Source organism: Eupeodes corollae, chromosome 3, assembly GCF_945859685.1.
Source record: "Eupeodes corollae chromosome 3, idEupCoro1.1, whole genome shotgun sequence".
NCBI lineage: Eukaryota > Metazoa > Arthropoda > Insecta > Diptera > Syrphidae > Eupeodes > Eupeodes corollae.
This window is the reverse complement of record NC_079149.1, coordinates 63,596,108-63,618,336: the sequence shown is the minus strand read 5'-3', so window position 1 is coordinate 63,618,336 and position 22,229 is coordinate 63,596,108. Positions and strand designations below refer to the sequence as shown.

General features: G+C 33.7%; 1 protein-coding gene across 3 annotated transcripts in view; it reads left to right on the top strand.

Moving 5' to 3' along the window:
• LOC129951445 (putative transcription factor SOX-15) overlaps positions 1 to 15,504 on the top strand; it is a 44,278-nt gene extending 28,774 nt beyond the window's left edge. For all 3 annotated transcript variants that reach the window (XM_056063588.1, XM_056063587.1, XM_056063586.1), the window contains exons 2-3: positions 12,906 to 13,537; positions 14,045 to 15,504. In XM_056063588.1, coding sequence (XP_055919563.1) covers positions 13,117 to 13,537; positions 14,045 to 15,426 — 1,803 coding nt within the window. In that variant the 5' untranslated portion in view covers positions 12,906 to 13,116 and the 3' untranslated portion in view covers positions 15,427 to 15,504. The remainder of the gene's footprint in view (positions 1 to 12,905; positions 13,538 to 14,044) is intronic.
• The last annotated feature ends 6,725 nt before the right edge of the window (positions 15,505 to 22,229 follow it).

The window sequence follows — 22,229 nt, the reverse complement described above, 5'->3', positions numbered from 1 at the left end:
TTCTTTGAGTTTACAAAATTTCAAATTTTTTTAGGATTCTCTTTCAAAGAGGAGCCCATATCAGTAACATAACAAGCATATAAATAATTAGAAAGAGATTTAAATTGGTTAAAGAGTTCAACATAAAAAGAGAAGTTGACTGGAGACAGAGTTTTGAGATACGTTTTCCATGCCTTATTTCTTTTGTTACGCAGTAAACGCAATTCTTTCGTGTACCAAGGATGGCTAAAGTTTGTATTTCTTGATTTCTTTATCGGTACATTTTTTTCAAAACAACAATTAAGGATCCTATAAAAAGTTGAAACTGCTTCGTCAATGTTAGAAAATGCTAGTGTATCAGCAATTCCAGAAATGGTTAAATCTTCAGACAACTGCTGGAAATTAGCTCTTCTGAAATCAAAATTATATAAGCAATCAAAAGAATTACTGTGATTAGTAAGGTGATTACTTAAGTCAAAAAAAATTTCAATATTAGTGATTCCTGATCTAGATTCTAGAACAAGAGTACTAATAGCGTCAGAAGAAAAGACTAAATCGAGAATTCGATTTTTTGAGTGTTTAATACAGCTTGTTTGCTGTAAGTCAGTAAGAAGGACTTTATCGAGAAGAGAAAGTTCCATTTGTGAAGTAGAAGGAGAGGCTTCAAGGCAGGATTCGTCTTCGGATGGAATCCAGTCAATGTGTGGTAAATTAAAATCACCTAAAAGTAAGATATTGGTGTCAGAGCTGGACAAATTTATAAGATAATCTAATGCCAAGGAGATATCGTTATAAACAGACTCCAAACTTTTTGGAGGAATGTAAACGTTTAAAATGAAAAAAGTCTTAGTCTGTACCATTATCTTTACACATACAAGTTCAATTGATAATACAAATGGAAAAGATACAGAAGAAGAGAAATATGTATTTTTTACCGCTATGAGAACACCTCCACCTAAAACCTTTGCATTACCAACATGACGATCGTTTCTGTAAACTTCGAACTCCTGACTAAAAAGTTCTGTGTCGGAAAAGCTTGAATTAAGTCACGTTTCTGTCAAAACGAATACGTCGTGTGGAAATGATTGGGAGTTACGAAAAATGTCAGTAGTCTTGCTACGAAGTCCCCTGTGAAGACTGTGAATGGTGTTCGCTATCTTCATATCATATCTAAAAATTTGGAACATCGGATGAAAGTGTGCCGCCGAGGTCGCGACGGCTATTTGGCCAATATTTTGTTCCATACACATAACTGAACCAAAACAATTTTATCATAATAAAAAGAATCCAAACTAATTTCCTTAATAACTTTTGTTTCATTCAAAATCAATATCGGCCCTTAAAATTTAACCAACCTTTACATATGTATACATGCATACAACCTATACAGACACATTATCCTTCTTCATAAAAAAGTTTCTTAGCATTTGTAAGGTAAATATTAATAGATACCTTTTAAAGTTTTCAATTCTGTTTTAAAGAAAGTGATAAATATAATTTTACATTAAAAGTTTTGAGGTAGCTTGAAGCTAATTTCTATCTGCTGAAAATAATTCCTTTTACAAATGGAAAGCATCAATTCATCGAATTTCCCTCTGTTACAGTAGGTAGGTACAATACAGTAAAAAAACACTCGAATTTCCTGAGCTCTGATGATGCTCGAGTTTGGTAGTGCACAGTGCACATATTTAAATGTACATATTTTATGTAAAAGGTAGCGACACACCGAACCGTTTGTGTCTGGGCTCTGCTCTATAAACTTTTGGACGTTATGTGTTGCAAATATAAATAAATAAAAATAACAACGCTAGCTACGCGAGTATACCAACCTTACCTACCTATTTTATAATCAAAACTAAAGCGATTGTGTAGCAGGCTCCGAAAAAATTTTATCTGCCAAAGGGCCCCCATTTAACGTAGTAAAGGAAAACAAAATGTCATATAGGTTCCCCAATAAATTATCAAGTTCTCGGCTCTTCTCAATGCACCACCGAACCAAGAACAAGGTAAGGTCCACCGTTCCCGTTTGCGACAAACTTTAACAAACAAAAAAAAAAAACATAAAAGAAAAGAAAAAGATCACTTTCAGATCCGCAGCAGGGATGTGAGAACACATTTAAGACGATATTACCATAAGCACATATAAAACCGACTATAAGGTGCTAGGATGAGGCTTTAGCTTTAGTAAATCTAAATCTAAATCCTTCCCAAGCTAAATTTAACTTATTAAAATCATGTTTTTAGCTCAAGATAGTATAGGTAATAGAGTTTCATTCGCATTCGCTACCTTTCATCTATAAACTGTAAGGAATTTGAATATTGGGAGTTATTTCACATTTTGTCCGTCTATCTCTGGTATAGACATATTTAAGGTTTACGTTTACGTATGGCATCCTCGGCGAACCTTTTTAAGCATTTTTTTCGCGCGGACATACGAGGTAGCACATTGCTTTGAAATGTGGTGGCATAAGCATAAACTTGTGCATGTCGTATCCTTGAATGCGGTGTGCTTTGATATCGAAATAGCTGCACGCGCCCAATTTACATTTATGTCTATCGATATTCGCAAACTCCTTACTTCACATATGCTACTTTATGTGAATAGCTGTTGCTTGAAACTTTCAAAGGGAATAAGAAGAAACTGTCAATATGTCTGAATAAATTGTGCAGACTTATAAATCGATAAATGTTCGACTTCGACTTCGGTTTCGGTTTCGGTCGCCAAACCAATGGCGGTAGTCACTGTATCAAAACTGTTGTTAAACAACTAAAAAGAGCGTCCGATCTTGGCTATATGCACCAGTTTCGTAGAGCAAAATGAAAATAAAAATATTATAATAATCAAATGCGCGCTTTAGCTACATGCTACACAGTATTTCGTGGAAAAGTCTTAAAAGTCGGTTACTTATTATAAATCTAAATATATTTTGGCTGAAAATAAATGTTGAGAATCTGCAAGTAATAATCCAGCTTTCTCGTGCAGAAGTCTCTGATGCAGCTATAAATCCACCCACCGAAAAGAATTGAGATACCTTTTATGTCTCTTTGTTGAAGTGTTTTAAAAATGATTAACCTCAAATGTTCATCACATTAGAATCTATAATTATAAGAAATATTTTGCTGCTCAATAGTTAGTTAGTTTAGTTTTATTGACTTCATAAATATATACAAATTTACATTTCAGTGTTTTGATATAACTAAGTCTTTTATGGTTTGGCCGAAGGCAGTCTACCAGAGGGACATTTCAATTTAATTTGTACATTTTCAAAAAGCATTACATTATTATTATTATTTTTAACTTCCCATAGGAAGTTATTGTAATGGGTCCGATTTGTCAAATTGAAAATTTTGAAATTTCTCGACGTTTCAAGGTCCCTAGAGTCGAAATAAAAGATTTTTAGAAAGATGGCTGTGCGTGCGTGTGTACGTACGTTCGTACGTCCGTACGTCCGTACGTTCGCGACGTTTTTTTCGTCGTCCGTAGCTCAAGAACCAGAAGAGATATCGACTTCAAATAAATTTTGTTATACAGGTAACAAGGCAGAAAGATGCAGAAAGGGCTCTCAAGAAAATTGCCTGGGTGGTTTTTTTACCATAGCAGTTTAAAAAAAAGGTGAAAATTTTGGTTAACCCTAAATATCTTACGAACCAAAAACGCTAGAGACATGAATTAAATTTTATATAATAAACTGTAACGTGATCTCAAAGAAGTATATTTTTTGAAAAAAAAATCTATCTAACGGTTTTTTTTCTAAATCAAAAAAACTGAAAAAAAAATTTTGTCACCTCCTAAATTTAACGACTAACATATGATTTCATCTCCAAAACTATTTTGAGCAACGGAGAATAATGTTTTTGAAATCTGATAAAATTTTGAGAAAAATCAAATTGACAGTTTTTTTATAAAAAATAAAAATCTAAAAAAAACATTACTCAAAATTCGTAAAAATTAAATATCGATTCAAATATCTTTTCAAAAACTTGAAATTTAGGCTTCAAACTTATTTTATCTTATAAGAAATATTGTTTTCAACATTCAGTAAAATTTTGAGAAAAATCGAATTGACAGTTTTTTTACAAAAAATAAAAATTAAAAAAAAATTAACAAAAGTTGGTAAAAATTGATTTTCGACTCAAATATCTTTTCAAAACTATAAAATATTGTCTTCAAACTAATTTTATCTTATAGAAAATATTGTTTTCAACATTCGATAGAATTTTGAAGAAAATCGAATTGACGGTTTTTTACAAAAAATAAAACTCTAAAAAAAACAATAGGTACTAAAACTTGGTAAAAATTTACTTTCGACTCAAATAGCTTTTCAAAAATTAAAAATATTGGCTTCAAACTTATTTTATTTTACAGAAAATATTGTTTTCGATATTCAGTAACTTTTTATAAAAATCCAACAGTCCGTTTTTCAATAAAAAATAAAATCTATAAAAAATAGTACGCAAATTTGTAAAATTGATACTAGTACATATAGACAAAGTTTTAAGCAAGACAAATCGACAGACGGGATGGGAAGTTATCAGTGTGGGTCGCATCCCAGCCTCTTTTCTTATTTAAATATGTACATCTATCATTATTATTAGAAATTGTCTTGCATAATTTGGCTTCTGTAACTAAAAGCTTTCGTAATATACCCAACTAGAGGGTCCCATCCGCTCTCTCCATTCAAAATTTTGATTACTTCGTCTAGACCAAGAGACTATACACTGCAAAGAAACGCCTTCGAAATTCCTTGAGTATTGGACAGATTTCCACAAAGTGAAAAACATCTTCGTGCACTTTCAAATTGCATAGATCGCACAATAATGGTAGTTCTGTTCGATGCGAAATATAATTCAAACCAATAACTTCACCTTAGCAAATCTTTGAATTTTAACTTTATGGCTTCATTATTATCTGTGGTTGATACTGTAAAATCTGCTGAAGATTCGTTGACCAATTTGCTCCACTCAGTAACGCAAGTTTCCCCAGAATGTATCGGCTGCGTTAGAACCAGTCTTGGAATCATTTCTTTTCCCATCGCCATTACTCTTGTCACATAATCGAAATGTATTTTTAGCGTATCCAAAAATAGCGGTGGTATACCTATTTCTAAGTATAACCAGGCAGTTTGAAAGTATTCCATATAAAAAAACAAAGACATTTTTCCACAGCCTCAAAGGAAATATATCCCCAAACTTGGGCTCCGTAGAAGAGAATTGATAATTCAGCTGTACGAAAAAAAATGCATGCGATATGTTTTTCCTTTCAACACAACTTCTCCACACAGAATACAAAGTTCGTTTAGCTTCAGATAGTTTGTATTGCAAATGCTTATTTAGGTTTAGATTAGAAGCAATTAAGACTCCTAGGTAATTGTACTCTTTCACAATCTCTGTTGGTTCCTCCTCAAACGGCCACTTTTCACTCCTCGAAAACCCGCCACCCCCTTCTCATAATCATTTTTTTCGAATTGGCAAGAGTAACCGATAAATTTCAAGTTCTGCAGTAGCGTTCGAATCGGTTTATCATTAGCTGCATACCGTTTATAATCTCTGATAGGAAGACTAAATCATCTGCAAACATATTGTCAGGGATGTTTTTTCCCCTCATAACAATTCCCCCTTTTACACTATCGATAATGTCGTTTATGTACAAAACAAAACATAGAACTAAGAACACAACCTTGTTAAACACCCATTGACGTTTCAAACTCGTCTGAGAGGAGTTTACAATCCCATACCCTTGCAACATTATCTTTGTAGATTGCTCTGATAACAGTAATCACTTTTGTAGAGATTTCGTATCCGTAGAGTTTGTAGAAAAGTGCTTCTCTGGGAATTGAGTCGATAGCTGCAAGGAAATCTACGAAAAAGGCATACAGCTATTACCCTCTCTTTTTATAGATATCGCCAATATTTACAAAAGAGAAAATTTGATGTATCGTTGAATGGTTTTTCCTGAAACCCGCTTGAAATTTATGCTAAATCTGCTTGTTTTCGACCCACTCGCTTAAACGTTTGAACAGTATTGCTCCAAATAACTTTTCGGATCTTCAGGGTCTCCTTTCTTGTGTAGTGGAAAAATGATTGCTCTTCGAAAACTTCCCGGAACATCACCTGTCTCAAAAATTCTGTTGTACTACACGGTTAGAAAGTTTAAAAATTCGGGTTTTAGATTTTTAAAATATTCAAAGGGTATTCTATCCTCTCCCGAAACTTTCCAATTTTTTGATTTCTCTATAAATAATTCTACCTCAGAGAGCGTGATAGGAGCATCTAATAATTCCTCAAATATGTATGCGATGGTGATATTTGTGCTGTGTTGAGAAGATTCATGAAATGCATTTTTAACTCCTCTATATTTATAACTGATGTGCAGATCATGAGTTTTTTTACCACTTACAAGCCCAACTGCTTTCCAAAACTCCGCTCCTCAATATCTTAGTTAGAAAGAAAGGAGGCTAGGATGCGACCAACACTGATAACTTCCTATCCCGTCTGTCGATTTGTCTTGCTTAAAAGTTTGTAGGTTTCCGTGTCAGGTTAAAAAACTTGTTAGTTGAATTATTCTTAAAAATTTTTAAATTACCAACAATATTTTTCATATAAAGAAATAGTTTAGTTTGAATATCTAGTTCTGTTAAATTCACTTTTAGTCGAAAACAAATGTTAACATGTAAGTAGCATTTCTTAAATTTCTACAAATTGGATGAATGAAATTAATTTGAGAGATATCAAGAACATAACATCGATTTTTACCAAATTTGCGTACAATTTTCTGTAGATTTTACTTTTTTTATGAAAAAACCGACTGTTGGATTTTTTTCTGTGAAATAAAAAGAGTTTGAAGACAATATTTTTAACTTTAAAGGGTTTTTGAGTCGTACAAAAATGTTGACTAAAGTCTCAAAGTATTTAAAAGATATTTGATTCGAAAATCAATTTTTGACAACTTTTATTAATTTTTTTTTTTTTTTTTTTTTTATATCCGATGGAAATCTTCAAAAGACACTCGGTAAGAATTGGTACCGAGTAGTGTGGGACTCTTACCGCACTAAAACCACCGGTGAATCAGGACCAATCTATGAAAGATCGACAAATGATTTTTATTTCTTAATTTTTAAAATCGCATTGGGGGAAGTTTAAGGTTATAACACTTTCCCGTAGCTTTTAGCCCATCAGCTCATGAGGCTTGGTTCTTCTTAATCTCCGAACATTGTCTCGTACATTTAATACGGTCTCCATTTCAGAGTTAGTATGACTTTGCAGTCGCTGATTGTGTGATACAGCGTGTTTCTTAACCACTTCTGTAACCATTTCAATTTGAAGGTCACGATGTAGATCGCTATTTCTTATATACCAAGGGGCATTTATTATTCCACGAAGGACCTTGCTTTGGAATTTTTGGATGGGTTCAGCATTTGTTTTCTTTGTACAGCCCCATAGTTGGATGCCATATGTCCAAACGGGTTTCAATACTTGCTTATATAACATTAGTTTATTCTGGATAGATAGGTCAGAGTTCTTTCCTATTAACCAGTACATTTTTCTGTACTTCAAGTTTAGTTCTTCTCTTTTCTTTTTGATGTGTTCTTTCCATTTAAGCTTTGCATCCAAATTCATTCCAAGGTATTTGGCGGTATTGGAGTAAGGTACTTCTGTACTGTTTATAAAAATTGGAACATTGTTTATGTTTTTGTTTGTAAAGTTTATATGCGTCGATTTTGTTTCGTTTAATTTGATACGCCATTTGTGCGTCCAATCACTAACTTTATCGACTGCATTTTGCAATTTTTGTGTAGCCTTCGTAACGGATTTATCTGGCACCAATATTGCAGTATCATCAGCAAAGGTGGCCGTGATAGCGTTGATGTCCACTGGAATATCCCTTGTATATAACAGATACAGGGTTGGTCCTAGGACACTTCCTTGTGGTACACCGGCTTCAATTTTCTTAAGTTCCGAGTAATTTTGGTCGTACCGTACTCTAAAGAGTCGGTTCGTAATGTAGGATTTCAGTATTTCGTAGTACTGCCTGGGGAAGTCCCTATGCAGTTTGTACTCAAGTCCCAAGTGCCAAACCTTGTCAAAAGCTTGAGCAACATCTAAGAATACAGACGAGCATACTTGTTTTTCTTCAAGTGCCTTTTCCACAACATCCGTAATTCGATGCACTTGGTCTAACGTGGAATGTTTATTTCTAAATCCAAACTGATGGCTCGGAATTAGTCTTCTTTCTTCAATTATTTTGTTAAGCCTTTTAAGTAGCAGTTTTTCAAAAACTTTTGCCATGATTGGTATAAGTAAGATGTAACTTCTGTTGGTGGCTTTCCTTGTTTAGGTATAACAATGACTTCCGCAATTTTCCAATGATGTGGCACATATCTTAGTTTAAGGCATGCGTTTATTATAAATTGGAGTTTCTTGAAGGCTATAAGAGGCATTTCTTTCAGAACCTGAGCAGTTATAAGATCGTACCCTGGTGATTTTTTGTTTGACAGCTTATGTTGACACATGCTTCTTACTTCTTTGAGCGTGACAAAAGAAATTTCACATTCGTCGTTTCTGTCAACAAACTGTAAGGGATCTGTAGCTGTACTTGCTGGGAATGGCTTGAAAACATTCGCGAGATGTTCAGCAAAGAGATCAGCCTTTTGTTTCGGGTTTCCGATCCATTTACCATCTTGAGATTTTATCGGCGGGTTTTGTGTCTGAGGTCTTTTTAGGCGCTTAGTTGCTTTCCATAAGGAGTATTCTGTAGAAGCATCCGTCGTCAGACTTTTCAGGAATCTACTTAGTGAATCATTTTTAAACTCACAGATTCTTTTTTTTAATTCGTTGTTAAGACGGTTAAAAACTACCTTATCATCTGGGAATCTCGTGGATTGCCATTTTCTTCTAGCTCTTCTTTTTTCCAATATCAACTCCTTTATTTCGATAGGATATTTTATTTCTTTTTCTCTCGCATTCGAAATAGTTTGAGTACTTTCTTCTGCAGCCTGCTGCACATCAGCAATAAATTGTTCTACTTCATGATCAATTTGTTCAATTGTTTGCATAGGGGATCTTAGGTTTATAAAATTTTCAAGTTTGTCTCTGAATTCGTTCCAGTTTGTTCTGTTATTCACGAGATTGGGATTACTTTTTTCTATTATTTCTGTTTCGCTCAGTGATAAAATTACTGGAGTATGATCTGATGATAAATCGTAATTACCTTCGACACTTATATGATTTCGTTTAATACCTTTAACTACGAAAAAGTCTATAAGGTCTGGTATTTTGTTAGTATCAGATGGCCAATATGTTGGCGAACCAGAAGAATAAAATTCGCAGTTGTATTTTCGGCCTGCTTGGTATAGCCGTTTACCTTTTGTTGTTATGAGCCTAGATCCCCATTGGGTGTGTTTAGCATTGAAGTCGCCACCAACAAGGAAGTTATGTCCTAACAAATGTAGGAGTTCTGCATAGTCTTCTTCAGTTGGAGAGCGCCTCGGAGGGCAGTATATAGCTGCTATTTTGAATTCTTTCTTTTTTATACCAATACTAATTGTTGTTACTTGCATGTTTTCTTTAGTAAACTTTGGTTCTTCAAAGTGTGTTAAGCACTTTTTTATAAGTATTGCTGATCCTCCCCTAGCTTTGTCAGCTGGGTGCGGAGCGTGATAACATGTGTAGTTTGGTAATTTATTATCAAGATTTTGTTCAATAGCGAGGTGGGTTTCGGACACCAAACAAATGTCTATATGCTCTATGTCTAAAAAGATGTTTAGTTCTGATACATGCTGTAAGAGACCGTTTGCATTCCATGTTGCGATTTTGAGTGTTCTGTCCATCATTGTTTTTTAAGAGCGACTTCTTCTTAGCTGTTTTATGTTTAAATCTTGTTGGTCAATCCTTTTCAGGATGAGTTCCAGCATTTCTTTTATAGAAGTTTCCTCATTCTTCCGCACATTTTTTACAATCTGGGAATAGGATTTATTTTCATCACTTTTGCTTAGTGCAATTGCTTTTCCCGGTTGATTTTTAGTAATGTTATCGACCGTTACTTTTTTGCTTTCAACTACTGGTTTTGTGTTGGTTGAGTTTCTAAACTTGTTCCCAGTTTTGTTTTTTCTTTTTGTGTCTTGGAACTTTTTTGCTACTGGACATCCTCTGTAACTTGCAGGATGATTGCCTTGACAATTAACACATTTCGCTTTCTGTTCTCTGCCCATGGGACAGTTTTTGGTTGCATGTCTGCCTTCACATTTAACACAAGCGAACTCGCGATTGCAGTATTTTTGTGTATGCCCAAAGGCTTGACAGCGCTTACATTGTGGAACATTTTTCGACTTTCGCAGTGGTTCAATTTTGACAACTATGCCCATAATTGATTTAATACTGTAAATCTTATCGAGACTTTCTTTATTTTCAAACGTGAGCATAAATAAAGGTAGAGATCTCTTTTTTGTCGTTGATACCCCAGTGGAGTCTTTTACTATCTCATTTTTAATAAGATTATTGGCATCGAGAGCTTGAAAGCCTTTTTGTATAAGGTCTTCGACAATTTCTTTGGCAACACATGAAGAGTGAAGGCCTCTTGCTACTACTTTTATCGATCTTGTAGCTTTATTTTCGTACGAGTGCCACTGAATTTTCTTTTTGTTCAATTCTTCAGTGACAGATCTATACGCATCGGCGTCTTCAACAATGACTTTCCAATTGTCTTTATTGTATGATGTATATTTACATGCCTTATTCGTGCATTTTTCTACTATGCTCTTTAGCTCGCCAAACATTGCCAATCCGGAGATCATAATTGGGGGTGGGGCAGTTTGCCTGGTACCTTTAACGTGAGACTTAGTTTGGGTTAAATCTCTTATTTCTTTATTGGATGCTCTCATTTTTGTAGCAGTATCTGATTTTGAACCTGTTTGCTGACATTTTATAACAGCCTCTGGGCTACTCTCTGCTTTTCGTTTCTTTGACTTACGTTTATTTCGGTTTCCTTCAGTTTCAAGGAGGAGCTCTTCCTCATCAGTATGAAACTCATTAGCAGTTTTTTGTGGGTTTTTCACTACTGGTGACTTTTGACTTGATATGTTGTCTTTCACGGACTTTTTATCGAGCAAGCTGACTTTTTCTTCGAGTCTCTTCACTTGTTGCTGAAGACTTTCAACAAGGGCTTCAAGTTGTTTTCTGGCTAAGATTTCTATTTGCCATTTATCGAAATAATTTTCGGATTCAACTTGGTGGATCTCGTTGTTTTTTGTGAAACACTGCTGATCTTTTGTTTCGATCTTTTCATGGATGGTTCCTTTTTCGTTAATGACTTCTATGTCATTTGATTTTTGCGTTGGGGGTTTCGATAGAGTAACCCTTGGTGATATTTTTGGTGGAGTTCTTAGTGTTTTTGAACTCCGTCTATTTCCTAGAAGCAATAATTGGTCCTCCCCAGAATCCATAGGACCGATCTCCGAAGAGAGTGGATTTACCAGTTTATCTGGATTGCCACCTGGGGTATTATATCTATTTGTTTTACTCATTGCCATATTTGTTTTTGTTTTTTGTAACTTTTGTTTAGTTCCATAAATAGCTCAGTTACCTCTTCTATTTAGGTTTCTTGCAGAACTGGTTCTTCAGAGCGATTATCTTATCTTTTGCTCCTAATTCCTGAGAAAGTAGCTCAGGTGTCTCAGCTCTTGGATTCAATAGATCCAACGCTCGTCGTTAGTTCACCTTACGGTTATCCAGCGGGCACCACTTGGAGGTGACGATGCGATTTTGCTCCGCCAAATTTTTTGTAAAAAAAATTTAATTCAATTTTTCTCAAAATCTTACCACATGTTAAAAACGTTATTTTTCGATGCACAAAATTGTTTAGAGATAAGATCATTTTGTATTTTTTTTCAAACTGCTATGCGCTTTCTGCATCTTTCTGCCTTATTATCTGTATAACAAAATGTATTTGAAGTCGAAATCTTGTCTGGTTCTTAAGCTATGGACGACAAAAAAACGTTGCAAACGTTCGGGATTACTTGAACTTTATGTTTCCACAAATATTATACAAAAAAGCGGACCAAGAAAATCCTGATGCACATTTATTAAATCCTGGGGTAAGTGTGTCTAGTTAAATCTTTTGGAACCTACCCGTTGCTTACTGAGTTAAAAGCTTTACCTAAAACATGTAAATAACATACATACTTGACTTTGACTTTCGATACAATTAATAACAAAATAGGAAAAACATGCCAGATTAGTGACAGTAGACCTATACCCGAAATAAATCTATGTTGGCAGTTATTTAAATGTTTTTTTTTTTTTATAAAAAAAATTCGAGTTTTCTTTTTACTAAAATTTCGAGCAGTTAAGGAATTCCAAATTCCTCTATTATTTTCAATTTTCATTCTATCTCGAAAAAGACTATGAAATTTTGAAGACGTTTTAGGTTTATACCATCCTTTAGTTTACAGCAACACAATTTTTCTACTTCCGCCGGAACTTTTGAACTTGTGCTTCAGTAATTTCCGAAAAAAGGGTCGTACCTGTTGGCATACATAATACGCGTTATTATTCAAATGCCAAAGCTAAATTAGGTTTTATAAATTGTATAAGTGTATCTATATCTAGGTGGAAATAAATTCTGCTAAATATTAAATTAAAAAAGTATTAAATTAAATATATTGGTAGTCTTGTATTTTAATTTTTATTAAATCATTTTTTTAAAGATATTCGAGATTGAATAGTAACGAATTAAACAAGACGCACTTTGTTTTCTCATTACGTTTTCATTAACTTATACCTTTTTTAACTTTTATGGTTAAAGTCAAATGCATACAATTGTAAAAACTTCACTAATCGTTTAATATTATTATAATTGTAGTTAAATAAATTAAATCTTCGTAGATTTTATTAAAAAAACACTAATGACCTATTTTTTGTTTTAATTTTAGTTCACAGAAGCAACAGATTCAACAAAACCACACAATAAATACTGATGATTATAGCACCTCAGAAAATCAAGCTTACGCCCCATCATCTCTTAACAACAATGTCCATCAAACTCATACGACAATATCCCATATTAGGCAACAACCTAACGATAATTTGACATCCAGAATACATTCACCAATAGTGCACTCGTCTTGCTATGAAAGTGATTCGATGCGTTGCAGTGGCGGGCAAATTCTAACGCATAATTCAATGTTGGGAAATCCTTTTCTAACGTCTCATTCCTCATTGTTAAATTCAAATCTTCCACTTTTGGCCACAAAGTTTTTATCACATCCAAATATGTTGCCAATGTCATTGTCACCAGATGTTGAAGAATCATCACATTTAGAAGCTTCATTATGGGGATACGAATATCAAAATGAGGTGTGTGCTTCGAATTGTGCTTTTTTGGAGCGACACGTACTTGGAAATGACGTTAAGTTCCGACCTGTTAACAACTCTGCCAAATGTGCCAAAGAGACAAGAATTCGACGACCAATGAACGCTTTTATGGTATGGGCCAAGATAGAAAGGAAGAAGCTAGCTGATGAAAACCCAGATTTACACAATGCGGATCTTAGCAAAATGTTAGGTAAGCATTCAAAAAAAAAATTAACAAAGAAAATAAAAATAAACTAACAATCTGGATCAAAAGGAAGCATTTAATATCAATATCCTCATTATAAACTTAAAACTTCGCAATAAGCCATCGCCATTTTTAATTTTATTTTGACAGATAACAGTTTACAGCTGCTGTTCAAAATGTTCCATAATCCACATTGGTTTGGGATATTTTTTAACCATTACCAAACAAATATTAGTTTTATGTGAAGTCAGCTTTTCTTTAAAGTCTAATATAAATATTAATGTATGAAAATTTCATCAATTACTTTTGAATAGAAGGAACAATGCTTTTGGATATTTTAAATAGAAACAAATTTACCTCCACGGAGCGTAACTTGCATTTTGTTTTTACGTTCTTTTCATCTTATTATGATTCTAAATCTTCATATGTTAAAAACTTTATTTTCAAGTATAATCTTTTTTAGATAAAAAAAATAAAGCGGCTCACAAAATAAAACGTTTTTTACATTTATAGGCAAAAAGTGGAGGTCCTTAACGCCTTTGGATAGAAGACCCTTTGTCGAAGAAGCTGAACGCTTAAGAGTCATCCACATGACCGAGCATCCCAACTACAAGTATCGTCCGCGACGTCGAAAGCACTCAAAACCGAGGGCAATTCAAAGCAGTGCCAAAGATCATGCTCCAATGCAGGCAAGTGGCAAACCACTTCCAAAACTTAAGTCATCACAGATACCAAGCTACAACATGCCTCAAGGTGAAATTTCAAACCAATGTCAATCAAAATCCCAGAACTTCTATCGGCCATCAAAAATGTCCTTCTCGCCAAACTCCAATCCAAGCCGGAGTTCCGATGATGGTAACTTTCGCTCCACAGCAGATGGCAATGTTCCCAACTATGAGAAAAAACACCAATCATTCCAGCAACAAGTCCAGAGTAACATTAGCAGCAACCATTGCGATAAACAGAAACCGACAAAACAACTTATGTATAAATCAAAAACTAAATCCCGGGTCTGCAATAATCTCGACGACGATAACACTTTGGCGGGTAAAAAGTCCCCATTTCACCAGAATACATCACTAGCGTTGTCTTCCTCAACTTTGCTCACCAGTAAAGGAATATATGTGACTTGCAGCAATCGAGGAATGTTGGATCAACCGCATACAGTTAAGGGAACTTATTTTCCACCAATGTCAGCTTTGGAAGAAAACCAAAGAAGCGATCCCACGGATCTTTCTCAGACTCAACAATGCAACATTAACGCAAGTGTACATTGCACCACACAAGCTGGCTCTTCCCCGCATTATAGCTCGCCAAATACTCGGACACAAACCAAAAATAATATTAATGAAATGTTAACGAGTCCGTACTCCGTTAATGCCAGCCCAATGCACGATTCAGCCACTGGATTCCATCCGCAAATGACTCAGCATGAAAAGAACTATTCCCGCTACATCAATTCTCACGGCCAATGCAGCCCTGAGGAAATTCAAGACCAGAATACCGACAACAAATTTTCAAAATATCCCGACACAAATCACAACTACGATAACTATGAAGTTTATTCCAGTCCCGGTGGCAATTATTACCCGCAAGTCACCTACATTCCATCGAACAACTGCTCACCGTTAAATCACACGCCACCATCTTATCAAAACAATGTAGAGTGCAACTATTTTCCATATCATCAGCCAGAACAAATTTGCCTCAACGGATTGCCATCGAATTATTTTATGAGCAGTAATGGGGAACCCCCACCGGCAAATATAGCGCCCCAAGCAATTGCATCGTTAGTGTACCCTAGCGCCACAACAGGTGAAACATTCGAAGTGCGAAAGGACGATGAAATAAGCAATATTTTGGCAGGTGTAAGAAAAACCTGCTACAGTAACTAAGCCAATGTACTTTAAGGTTATGTAAAAATGTACAGAAGTAATAATAAAAACAAAACCATTCAAACATTTCGAAAGCAACATCTTGTTTTCATTTGGACTTAAGTAAAAAAATGTTTACTAAAAAATTTATTTTTGTGGAAAAAGGTGCCTTTTTTACAAAACGCGCAATGAAGCGTCATATCCGCTTCCCTTAAGTAAGTAAGTAAGTAAGTAATTCATTTATTAACAGTTTTTTAAAATAAATACATAAACATTTGTTTTTGAATTTAAAAGCTTTGGCTTTGCCGTCAGCTCGACTAGCAACTTAAATTTTTATAACATTGGTAAACTTTGTTTTAAATTTCAGTTTTAATTATATATTGATTTTTACATACATATATACATCTACTAGTTTAATCATATTCACTCATAATCAATTTTCTAAATCTGCAAATTTTCTTCAGATAGTTGACAAGATTTTTCCAATCTGGTCCATTCAATATTAAAATTGCCTCTTGCAGAGTGAGAGAGAATTTTTTAAAATATGAGAATCTCTTGTATCTGAAAATTGGACATACGCTTATAAAATGGAAGCAGTTTTCTTTGGATTTATGATTGCAGAGTGTACAGAACTGGTTGAAACTCCCATTGTATGGTCTACCGTTGAGACATAAGACTTCGCATCTAGCTTTGAAAATCAAAGAAATATCTTTGTAGCTTAAAGATTCATTGAAATAGTTATTGTTATTTAGATTAAATTGTAACTGGCTATATAATATTCGACTTTCTGATTCAATAGCTGTTTTTATAAATTGATTCCGAACAGAGTCTTCATTAAGCTGGATAATTTTATAAATTTTTTCCTTAACATCAAGAATGTTACTTGTATTAATTTGCATATCTTCACCAAATGAAGTGGTAATTCGTTGCCATTTGTCATACCACCAGTTTTTGTTCCTTATTTCGTAAAGCAGCATTATTTTGGTCAGTGCCTCATCTGGAAAGCCTAAGACTTTAATAATATAATCCGCTTGTAGTTTCAATGTGCTTGTAAATAATTTTGGTAAGCCAGTTTCCAAGTAGATCGCATAGTTCGGCGCGTTGATTGGAAGGTTGAAAATTTTTTTGATGAAACTCCTCTGAAATTTCTCATTTTCCTCATACTCTTCCATTCCCCAAACTTGAGATGCATAACATAAAGTGGACTTCACAACTGAATTAAAAATTTGGTATTTGGTAGACAAATATACAAGGTTGTTTGAAAAGATCTTTCTCCATGTTAAGTTTATTAGACTTTGTGATGCTTTGGCTTTAATGTCAAGGTGCTTACTAAAATTCAGTCGTGGGTTGAGGTTCACTCCAAGATATTTATATTCGTTTGTCACCTCCAAACTTCTTCCGTTGTACTTCCAATTACTTCCAACTTCAGTCCGATTGGATCGCGAAAAGATCATTATTTTTGATTTTTCTGTATTGATTTCTAATAACCATTTATCGCAGTATGCAGACAGTCGGTTTATCATCAATTGAAGATTTTCTTTCAATTCCGATAGTATGACCATGTCGTCAGCATAAAGTAAAGCATTTATCCGGATTCCGGCCATTCTAATTCCTCCAGGTAAGTCGTTAACTATGTCATTAATGAATAGTGGAAATAAAAGTGCACTAAGCGGACATCCTTGTTTGACCCCAGAATCAGTACTAAACCATTCAGAAAAATGCGCTCCATCCCAGACGTTAGCTTCTGTGTTTGTATACATATTCTTGATGATATGTACAAATCTGGTTGAAACACCCATCTGCGAAAGTTTGTATATTAAAGCATTGCGATTTACCAAATCAAACGCTGCTTTGAAGTCAACAAACATCGAGTAAACCTTTTTATTTCTTGCCTCAAATGCTTTTACTATCGATGACAGAGTAAAGATTTGGTCAACAGTGGAGTAATTTTTCCTAAATCCAGCCTGGAAGCCTGATAATATCTTTTTCTCTTCTACCCACTTTTCCAAACGATCGACAAGAACTCCGCAAAATACATTAGCTTTAATATTCATTAAAGATAAACCTCTGTAGTTTGAGACGTCATTTAAGGAACCTTTTTAATGTATTGGGAGGATAACCGATTTTTTGTACGAGGAAGGAACTTCCGCTTTCGTAAGAATTTTGTTAAAAAGCACAACAAGTTGCAGCTTAAAACTTTGCGATGAATTTTTAAAAAAATCGTACGGTACACCATCTTCACCTGGTGCTTTATTATTTTTAACTTTTCGTAAAACTGTTTATATTTCAATCAAAGATATATCATTTTCTAATATATCATTGGTGATGAGAGGTTCAGCATAAGTAAACATTAAGTTAGAGTTTGTGTGAAGAAGGTTCGAGAAATGAGAAGAAAGATTAGCGGCGGATACACCTGTGCCAATTATATTTTGAGTACCATTGATATTTTTTGCAAGTTTCCAAAATTCCTTTGTATTCTTTGTTTTGCCAAGTGAATGTGCTTGTTCATTTTTAAAACCAAGTTTCTTTTCATAGCATAGACGTTTATACTGAGAATTCGACTGCATGTACCATTTACGTAATTCTAAATTGTCGAATCTCTTAAATGCTTTTAAAAGAGCAAATGATTTTTGTCTTGCTCTCATGCACTCGTTATCAAACCATTTTTGTTTAAACGCTTTCCTTACATTGTCCCTTAAGTATAATAAAACAAGCGGGATTGTGTATCACCGCTATATTCGGGGGATTCTTGTTAAATTAAATTTGATAATTATTACTTTCAACGTGGATAAAAAATAAAAATTATAGTTGTTTTAAGTTTTTGTGTAAATATTGAAAGTTTGAGTGTTAATTTCGAAAAAAGTAACGTTTTAATCTGTTACCTGAATACTTACTTATTTTAAAGAAATAAGGAATCATAGTAAATAGGCTGATAATAAATTCTTTTGACAGCAAGACAAATTTTAAACCAATAATGAATACTTAACAATTAAAACAAAGAATAAAACAATTTGTTTTCCTGAGTTTAAAAATGTATTACCAATAAAATTATGGGATCAAAAATCATGAGTTAAAGAGAAATTCACCCGTAAGTAGCAATGTCAAGATGTAAATTAACTTAATTTTAAATGAGTTTTAAAAGATATAACGCGTGTTTTCTTAGGCGTGTGGTTTTCAATTTGAAAGTGATTTTTAACATCTGTCACTTTATGCCAACGAAACAGTCAATTTATTGAAGAACACTTTTGCAGAGCGCGTGGCGTGGGTTCCAAGATCGTTCGATTTAACAACTCTGTTTTTTTTGTGGGGTTATCTGAATTCGCTTGTCTAGGCAGCCCGAGAGGATTGACACTTTCAAAAAGAATATTCGGCGCGATATTGGTGACTAAATAAACGTTTAAAAAAATTCCAATCTCTCTAACTAACGTCGTCCTCGGCCCAAAAAACATTGGCCTTATTATGTTTGAAATTATTCGTATACCATTTTTTTATATTAAAAATAATTAAACTCCAAATTCTTACTTTTTCAATTAACAGCGGAATTTTGATTTAATACATAGCCACAAAGTCGTTCTATTTTCTTGGGATCCACATCTGTCAGTTTTGCTTTCAATGATTAACTCTAACCAAAAACGTTCGATTTCAATCAGAATAGCAATAACAATATGAATTGGCAAGGTGATCGTATTCTTTGCAAACTTTTGATAAACTAATCAAAATTTTGTGGAAAGAAACAGCGTACATTTTGCAAATTACACGACGGTCAAATTAGCACTACATTTTTCGAAATTGAAAAAAAAAACTGAATATGCAGTTAATTGTAGCTTTTTAGTTGTGGAAAGAAAAAAAAAATCAAAAAATTTGTTTTAATTTTTTTTTTTGTAAAAATTATCTGCATGGAAAATACGGTTATTTGTATGGCTTTTTATGTTTGTTACATGCCAGTTTTTAGGATTTAGGAGAGATCAAAGCTAAGCTTCATTTTACACTGTAAGTGCTGAATGTGTTAAGCTATTTATTTTGTGTGATGCTATATAGGAAGGGAAATCAACCGCTCCAGCCCGGAAGGTCTTCAAATCCAATCCCGAGGGACGGCGCAGTAGAGGAAGACCGCGACTCAGGTGGCGCACCCAGGTGGGAGAGGACCTCAACCAACTTGGCGTGCGAAACTGGAGACAGCTAGCTAGGGACCGAGCTGGCTGGAGACGCATGATAGCTGAGGCCCAGGCCCGCCCCGGACTGTAGCGCCACCTTAAGTAAGTAAGCTATATAGGAAAATATTTCTTTTTACAAAGAACTCGGTCGTATCTTCTAAACAAAGTAAGTTTTTTGTGCGAATAATTTTTTTTCAGAATGTTTTCAAACAGTGTACTTTTTTTGTAACCTGAAGATAAAAAAATATTTACGAGACATGCTTCAACAATTTGCTCAGAAATTAATTAATGTTGGCAATATTGCTATAGAAATCGCGATTGATTTTTGAGCAGAAACAAGGACTGGCTTGACAGTTTTCACTCTATTCCCGAAAGCATAAAAAGTGTGATTAGTGCATCTAGAAGCCAAGATGTCACAAATAAGAGTGGAAGATCCAAAAAAGAATTTGTAGTGTGTTGCAAAAAAAAAACTAGAAAACAGAGATTTGACGATTTGGTTAGGACAAGATCACTTGAGGAGCTAAGATATGCTACAGATCTGTCAATACTGAATTCATCCAGTTATTTAAATTCAGAGAAACAAAAACAGATTTTGACACCGGAAGGAGTCCTTGCATTATACCTCGACCTTGATCTAACGGAACGAAAATATGAAATATTAAGAAAAAAAGTGAACTTTCTGCACAAGGACTGCTTCCCAAGTTTTTATGCACTACGGCAAACTATAAGGCAGGTATTCTTCCAAAATGCGAAGCCTACTGAATCATCAGCGGAAGTCAGTGAGGATATTGTGGGAAAAACTACAAGCATTTGCAAATCTGTCATAATAAGTAAAGACACAAAAGCTTATTTAATTTGTAAATAGGGATTCGGGTTCGCAGTGGTAACCATAGTGCGTACAAGCCCAGATTTGAAAATACCGAAAACATCGATGGATATTTATTTGTAATAGCATTTGTACCTTTTCCTTTAAAATTAATTGATATTAATTCCGGCGCTTCTCTTTGGGTAAGTGATCGTCCTAAATCTATATTTTATTGTATGCCTACACTCAGAGAAAAAACTTGTTATGACAAAAGTTTTATACTTTGTCTCAAGAAAATATGTAGGTTAAAATCTGCCCAACAACTTTTTATTTTAACTTAAGAGAGTAAAGTGTTATTTAAGTCTTGAAAACTTTTATTTTAAAACCAAAAATAAAGTTCTCAAAATTTAATAACTTTTATATTTAAAACAAGAACATTATTTTCAATACACGAATAATAAAAATTGTTGTGCCAAAAATTAATATATCAAATATATATTTAAAAAAAATGTCCGAATCTTGTAAGATGGAAGGAGACTATTATTCAAGAAAAATTATGAGACTTTCTGACCATACTGAAATCATAGCAGGCCTAAGTTGCATTATTTCATATGAGTTCCACATTACCATGTTTGATAAAGGCGTGTGTAATGTTTGATCAGAAACAAATTCGTCCATTGAATTTTATATCTGTGGTACACTTCCTAGTGAAATGAACACAGCCAATTGCTTTGAGAAAAAACCCTATGAAGAAAACTATCGTTTCGGTCTATCGACGCTGCATCTTTGGATAAGATCATTTGAATGTTTATTGCACATCTCTTATAGGCTGCCCTTCAGAAAATGGAGGGTTCAAGGAAAAGAAAACAAAATCTTTTCCAGATTGGAAAGAAGCGTATACAAGCCAAATTCAAATCAAAAATGGGACTAACTTTTGAACAACCGAAGCAAGGCTTTGGGTCATCAAACGATAGTAAAACTGCTCGGACATTCTTTTCTGATCCACAGAAAAGTTCCGAATTATCAAAAATCGACCAAAATTGTATTCAATATAAATATCATCTTACAACAGGAATTGACATCAATTTCATAAATGTAATGTAATCATTTTTGAAACAAGAGAAATGTATTTGAGGTTGGGTTCGAAATCCTGTATTGTTATAATACTGTATTTAAAATAATGTGTCTTAAAATACTGTATTTCAAAGTACTGTATGTACAAAATACTGTATGATTAAAATACTGTAGCTCAAAATTCTGTATCTTAAAATTGTGTATACTTAAATTCTGTATTTTAAGATGCTGTAAATAGGCTGACAAATAAAAATAAATACATTTTTTTTCAGCCTATTTACAGCATGTTGAAATACTAAATTTTAAAAACAGATTATTTTTATAAAGAATAAATAATCAAGTCGCGTAAACACGCAAGCACAAACATCTTTCTACAAATCTTTTATTTCGACTCTAAGGACCTTGAAACGTCGAGAAATGTCAACATTTTTAATTTGACAAATCGGAACCATCTTATGGTAAGTTAATAAGTCAAATTTGCGGCTTTAGACCGTTAAACTTAATGAAATTGAAAATATTTTAATGATTTTAAAACTATGACTCATGAGATTATTAAAACCCAAAGTATCACTTACTTCTAACTATCTTACTTTTTTCTTTTTCTTGTTTTGAAAACCAAAAACTAAATCAAATAAATGTAGTTTTTACAAAAAATTATGGTTTGAAGAGTTAAACACAAAGAATAAATTTTATGTGTTTTCTTTATTTAAAATTATAATATTTAACTAAACATGTTATTTTTTATATAGTTTATCTAACTATATTAATTATTTAATTCTGTTGTATATCTT